This window comes from Nannobrachium achirus (assembly GCF_963921795.1).
Source record: "Nannobrachium achirus genome assembly, chromosome: 16".
Taxonomy (NCBI): Eukaryota; Metazoa; Chordata; class Actinopteri; order Myctophiformes; family Myctophidae; genus Nannobrachium; species Nannobrachium achirus.
The window spans coordinates 50,377,249-50,384,784 of NC_137823.1; the positions used below are offsets into that span (position 1 = coordinate 50,377,249).

The 7,536-nt window shown below is 40.0% G+C and overlaps 1 protein-coding gene across 1 annotated transcript in view; it reads left to right on the top strand.

Annotated features, from left to right (window-relative positions):
- Positions 1–2,496: 2,496 nt before the first annotated feature.
- Positions 2,497–7,536, top strand: part of fndc4a (fibronectin type III domain containing 4a) — a gene marked incomplete at both ends in the record, with an annotated part of 76,194 nt that continues 71,154 nt past the window's right edge. The window contains one exon of the mRNA XM_080743945.1: positions 2,497–2,572. Coding sequence (XP_080600071.1) covers positions 2,497–2,572 — 76 coding nt within the window. The remainder of the gene's footprint in view (positions 2,573–7,536) is intronic.

Sequence of the window (7,536 nt, forward strand, 5' to 3'; positions counted from 1 at the left end):
AAACTCTTACTGAGCTAAATGTCACAGAAATGTCAGTGACAGACAGACAGCTGTCATAACCCAAATACCGCCGGTATCTAATAGAGCAAATTTTGACAAAAGATTCTCAGGTCTGCTCAAACCAAAAATAGTTGTGACATGCAGCAAACAATGGAAAACAATGTGATTTTTCCCTTGAAAAATTGTGAGTCATTTTCAATTGTGAGTCATTTTCAAAATGCTCTTTGAAAGGGTTGTAGAAACTGTAGAATTCCATAGAATGTTTATCCTTCGACTAACACTGAATCTCACTCAATGTGTGCATTGATAGCTCTAGTGTTTATCCTAACTAGCCCTTACCCGTTCAAAGATATGAGCTCCAAAATGATGTGCAGTGTGTGGGTTATGGGATGTGCACTGTGCACACAGTATATGAGGGATGGAAAGTAACTTTAACTGGTGCTTGCATGATGTAGGAGCATCAATGTAAGAAACCCGTTTCGTTTAATGGCTACAGAGATACTGTCCACCCCCCCCCCCCCCCCCCCCCCCAGCCCGCCCGCCCGCCCGCCCACACACACACACACACACACACACACACACACACACACACACACACACAGAGCTGGTTAAACATTTTGCCTCATGCTAGATGCAGAATAGATGTGCCTCATGCTAGATGCAGAATAGATAGTAGATACACCATAAAAATGCTAATATACAGCATATGATTTGTGAAAGTGACAAACGGGCTTCACAGTTATGTCAGGTGTGTTCATATGCTAATGGTGATGCGATTTCAGATCAATTGCTCCAGCCACTGAGGAGAAACGCTGTTTCAGACAGACACTCACTCAGACATTCACAAAATTATAGTATAGATTGATATGCTGTTATTATGAGAAAACTGTTGCACTACTAGAGTATACTATAGCCTATCCACCTCCCACATGGCCCAGTCAGGAAACACGCCCACAGACAAGCAATGACGTGAACACTTGTCCCCCATGGCAAGCATCCAGCTGGCCCATATGATTTATCTCAATGATAAATTAACACTCATTAAAATGACGTTGCTGTAGGCCTACAGTGTATACTATAGCATCCATAGGCTACTAAAGGCTAGTAGACAAATCTGATGAGATTGCTTAGAGAGACAGAACACATGCAGAGCAATTGTGGATTCAGTCCTTTGGTGTTTCTATTTAATGTCTCACTCATCTCAATTTAATGAATGGAGTTGGGTCTGCGCACGTGAGCTGTAGGCGTGATGTTGGAGTGCAGCTGCTTTTCCACGCCCATCTCGCTCTCTCTCTCTGTCTCTGTCTCTCTCTCTCTCTCTCTCTCTCTCTCTCACACACACACACACACACACACACACACACACACCCTTGAGTAATGTTTTATTTAGGCTAATATCTGAAAATAGGGCTACGCATGAGCGTTTCTATCTAATAGGCCAACACACATTCAGCAATGGTTTTTGAAATTGATCATTCAAAGCCCCCTGTTGCTCTCATGCATACAGACAGAGCCAGGCTATTCATGCATACACAATGATTATCTGGTTCTCACGCTTGCTCTCTGATAGTTGAGAGTGTTCATTTTACACTCAAGAGTTACATTATTGTTAAACATCTGCATTACTTTACAAGTAGGCTAATCTACACAATTAGAGAATATAGAAGAATTGTGACCCGTTATCTTTCCTATTGTAGCCTACAAACATCAATACAGCATGGAATTGTGGTCAAAATCTCTATCCAACGACAACAAAACATTCTAAGTTTTGGGTCTAAGAGGCTACACCTATCAAATGGTGGTCCGTGGCTCAAAAGATGTGAAAAGGGTTGAAAACCCCTGAGCTACAATATGTATGGAGAACAATGCGGAATGACACGTCTAGCCCACGTGAACGAACAGCTAGAGGCTACATGCATATAAGTGAAGGGAGCGTAACCGTACTCTAGTCTAAACTCACACGCGGAGCGCTGTCCTTGGTGCTGATATCTCTCCAGTGCGTCCCCTCAATCTGAGGGGACCAAGCGACTTCACGAGGGGACAGTTTTTCTCTATAGGCTACCTGTTCACACACGAGCTCTCTCGGAGGATTTGAGGATCAGTCCAGAAGATGGAATGACCACTCGATTTGCGAATAATAGTTTCAAATGCCTGGATTTACTTGGAAAACCAACTGCCTCGTTCTCGATCTCAACGAGATGATCTCAACGAGAATTCACTTGTGGAATTAATGTAGAAATTAAGCATTGGGGACGTGTTGATATAATGTCTTTAGAGCAATGTTTTACCGTATAGCCTACAACTGCTAAAAAAGTATCTGAATTTAACAACTCAAGACTAAATAGGCTACTTGGATTCCATATAGCCTATACTTCATGACGGAAATGTGCGCGAAAGGATTTTCAGGGTGCAATAAAATGAACTAATTAACGTGATCTACAAACAGAAGATCTACGCTTTTGTCTTTCTGAGAAGAGTGACATCAACCATTAAGACATGGCTCGCCTGCTTGTTTTAATGAACTCCGCGGTCCTGTTGCTGTTTGGCAGCGACATGTTCTTGGTGGGAGCAAGTAAGTATAGTCTCTCGAGGCAACCCTTTATTCTTGCAACGGTATGGTTTATTGAAATAAATTACCGTAAGTCACAGTGAGTAGGCTAGATTCAGTCTAAGGTGTGAATATCACATATTGTAGTCTACTGCAGTGGTGGAAAAAGTAAGATACACTCAAATGTTTTGCTTAAGTAAAAGTATCAATTATGCAATGTAGAAATACTCTGTTACAAGTAAAAGTCCAAAATTCAAAATGTACTTGAGTAAAATGACAAAAGTATTGGCATCAAAATATACTTAAAGCACCAAAAGTAAAAGTAGCAGATCTACAAGCTCACAGCAGTGCCATGCCAGGCATTGTGAGCTTGTAGATTGGCTATTTTCAAATAGCCTAGGTATAAAATAGGGCTAAAGTGTTTAATATATGTATAATATTATAATTTATATCTGCAAAGTAACTATAGTAAATAAGGTTTTCGAATAATTGTAGGGGAGTAAAAGTACCCTATTGGATCTGAGATGTAGTGGAGTTAGTAGAAGTAAAAGTATTGGAAATTGGAAATACTCAAGTAAAGTACAAATATCTCAAAATTGTACTTACAGTAAGTACAGTATAGGAAATGTACTTAGTTACTTTCCATCACTGTTGTACTGTATGTCAACATTTGTCTGTATTAGAATGAGATATAACTTCTCAACTTAATTAGCTATCTAAAATATTCTGCTATTTGGGGGTCTACCTTGTTATTACTTTGCTGTCCAGCTCTCCTCCAGATAATAACACATTGGTCTTGGGTCATTCTTGTTTATAAACAAATTAGACGGCATGTGGAGTCTAATAAACCACAGATTCAGAGTGTCCACTGTACACACCATTTAACCAAGTTTTGATCAACCTCAAATGTTCTGTTTGTTTAATAACTTAAACCATATACTTCATTAACTGGGGTCTATCCTTGGCCCACTCCTTTTCTTCCCCCTACACCAAATCACTGCTTGAGTTGTGAGCTTATAGATCTGCTAGTGTCACCAAATGTTCCTCTATGTCCATTAAAACTATGTGGTCAAGCACATCAAACACACAGCCTCTCCATCCATCTTCAACCGCTTATCCGGAATCGGGTCGCGGGGGTAACAGTTCTAACTGAGATTTCCAGATTTCCTTATCCCGAGCAAATTCCTCCACTCCCTCAGGGAGTATACAGAGGCCTTCCCAAGCCAGTTTGGAGATGTAATCCTCTGTCTTAATCAGGAGAACTCAACGATAGTACTACTGAGAAGAATTACATCAAAAAAATGTATACTGTGAGACAAATCTGGGATACTCATTTCTCAAAAGCATATGTCACTGTAACTTCAACTGCAGAGCTGGATTCAAAAATCTAAAGTAAAGGTGTGTCACTGGCTCACCTACAGTACGGTCAAATTCACATGTTATGATCATGCAAATCAAATCCACATTAACTACCATAAAATCACACATCATACCAAACCATCTGCATCAACCAAACTGTATCTTTCCGTGCCTGGCTAGCTACTAGGCATGTAACGATTCACTCAACTCACAATATGATTCGAATCACGATAGTAGGTTCATGATACGATTTAAAAAAATAATTTAACACAAATTTATTTTCCATACAAATTACAGATTTTTCATTATTATTTCTCTTACACAAATCCAGTATTTTTTTTCTCTTTTAATTTCCTTCTCTTATCCTCTTTTCAATACAGTAGCAAACTAATTTTTAATCAATTATTTTATAAAGATCCAGTATTTTCTTCTCTTTGTTTTATGCGCCCTCTGCTGTTTTAGTAGGGCAGGAGAGAGGGGTCTACCAGCACCCCAATGACATGTTTTCGAAACCTGTTTTTTTTGGACCGTTATGATGTCTAGTTATGATTTCTGCTTGTTGCCGTCGCCAACTAATACCCCATGGGGTTCATTTTTAACCTTTTCTCACAACTATTCCCAATCTGAACCATACAATGGTCATAACAGAAAATGCCATAACGCTTGATGTAAACAACCTACAGGGACAAATGAACACACTTTTCTATATGATTTTGACCCAGGGAATTCATTAAAGTGGTTATTTTTTACATTTAAGCACATCTTGACCCTATTTCAGGACAGAAACGGCGAAGAATAACCCAAAAATGTTCAAAAACACGTCTATACTTCTCTTTGTACAGATGAATTAAGGTGTATTCTTTTGATACCACAGGTTTTTTAGGACCCTTATGATGTCTAGTTATGATTTCTGCTTGTTGCCGTGGTCAACTAATGTCCCATGGGGTTAATTTTTAACCTTTTCTCACATATCCCCAATTAGTGTGGGGATTTAGGGGAGCAAATGCTAAATTCGTGCAATTTTGACTTAAAGCGCGAAATTTTGCACAGATGTAGCCCAGGGCTTGCTCTAATGATTTAGCTAGGGCGTCCGAGTCTGCGACCTTCGGGGTCTCCACAGCGGTCAAATCAAGTTGGGCTTCCATTGACTTTCTATACAGGAGGAAAATACCCAGAAAAAGATTTATTTTCTGGGTATTTAAGGAGGATCTGAGGGGTCTAACTAGGGGTTTGTCATGATGCTGAATCCATTGCAGGCATTTGTTTTGCACAAAAAACATTCAGTGGGCTAGAAATGTCCTTAGAAAACAATACACGTATGGGTGAGTATTCATGTTAGTCGGAGGCCTTAGGGTTTTTTTTTCTCGTGCTAATCAGTCTAAAAGTTCAAGATTTTGCACAGATGTAGCTCAGGGCATGCTCTAATGATTTAACTAGGGCGCCCGAGTCTGCGACATTCGGGGTTGCCACAGCGGCCAAATCAAGTTGGGCTCCCATCGACTTTAGTGATGAAAAGTGATGAGTCATCACTTTTCAGAGTTGTGTGGGTGCTGTGGCGACCCCGAAGGTCGCAGACTCGGGCGCCCTAGCTAAATCATTAGAACATGCCCTGAGCTACATCTGTGCAAAATTTTGAACTTTTAGACTGATTAGCACAAGAAAAAAAAACCCTAAGGCCTCCGACTAACATGAATACTCACCCATACGTGTATTGTTTTCTGAGGCCATTTCTAGCCCACAGAATGTTTTTTTGTGCAAAACAAATGCCTGCAATGGATTCAGCATCATGACAAACCCCTAGTTAGACCCCTCAGATCCTCCTTAAATACCCAGAAAATAAATCTTTTTCTGGGTATTTTCCTCCTGTATAGAAAGTCAATGGAAGCCCAACTTGATTTGACCGCTGTGGCGACCCCGAAGGTCGCAGACTCGGGCGCCCTAGCTAAATCATTAGAGCAAGCCCTGGGCTACATCTGTGCAAAATTTCGCGCTTTAAGTCAAAATTGCACGAAATTAGCATTTGCTCCCCTAAATCCCCACACTAATTGGGGATATGTGAGAAAAGGTTAAAAATGAACCCCATGGGGACATTAGTTGACCACGGCAACAAGCAGAAATCATAACTAGACATCATAAGGGTCCTCAAAAACCTGTGGTATCAAAAGAATACACCTTAATTTATCTGTACAAAGAGAAGTATAGACGTGTTTTGAACATTTTGGGTTATTTTTCACCGTTTTCTGTCCTGAAATAGGGTCAAGATGTGCTTAAATGTTAAAAATAACCACTTTAATGAATTCCCTGGGTCAAAATCATATAGAAAAGTGTGTTCATTTGTCCCTGTAGGTTGTTTACATCAAGCGTTATGGCATTTTCTGTTATGACCATTGTATGGTTCAGATCGGGAATAGTTGTGAGAAAAGGTTAAAAATGAACCCCATGGGACATTAGTTGGCGACGGCAACAAGCAGAAATCATAACTAGACATCATAACGGTCCAAAAAAAACAGGTTTCGAAAACATGTCATTGGGGTGCTGGTAGACCCCTCTCTCCTGCCCTACTATTTGCATCACAATACAAATAGCGATTTAATCGCCAATTTAAATCGTCACCAGTTTGAATCGATTTCAATCGATTTACGATATATCGTTATATGCCTACTGCATGGCTACACGTTTTGCTATTCAGAGGGAGTAGCTCTCACATTCATGTCATATTTTCTCTCTGTCTCTCGGTGTGTCTCTCACTCACTCTCTGTCTCATCTATTTTGCTCCGTGTGTCTTCCTCTCACTGGGGATTCCAGTCCAGTGTTTGATAGCCCTGTCACAGAGAGGCTGCCATGCTCTGTAGGGCTTCTTATGGGTGTGTAGCCTACTGTTTGAGGGTGAGGAGGAGTATTCAGAGCCTTGTTCTGCTCTTCTCAAATATGAAAATGTGTCTGTAATCTTGCTGGTAAAAAGGAACTATTCAAGGACTAGCCAGGAGCAGAAATGTTATTTAAACAGTAGCCATGGGGTCTATGAACACTTATTTACACAAGTGGGAAATGATGAAGAACAGCACATATTTCAAATCACACTGTATTCAGTGTACCGTATACATTGGCGACAGTTGTTACATGCATGCCTCCACATAGTAGGCCTACACATGGACCAAAATGTAAACAAGCCCTCAAGGCTTTTTGTGTTATCCTCTTAGAATTATTGTATGTACCTCTGTACATATTCAATCAATCAATCAATCAATCAATCAAGTACTGCAAGAGGATACATATAGGCGTATCTTCACATTCTGAACATGATTTCTGGTTTATGACTTCAAAAAATGAGACTTTCCAAGACAACAGCAGGTTTGCCAAAATCCCAGTGTGCCATGTATTTTCAATATAAGAAAATGCTAAACTTGTTACACTGGGGGATACAGTTAATAGAATAAGCCACATTGGCTTCATTCTATATTTTGATTAGAGCAAAAAATGAGGAGAAAGTGAGTGTATGTCCACTGTCAAATCCTGAGCGTTAATTTAACAATGAGTGTACACATGTCACATTTGTAGAGTCTCAGCAAATATATAAATGAACACTGAAGATGTGACTGTAATGTAAATAAACTGCCTAGAGGAGGCTG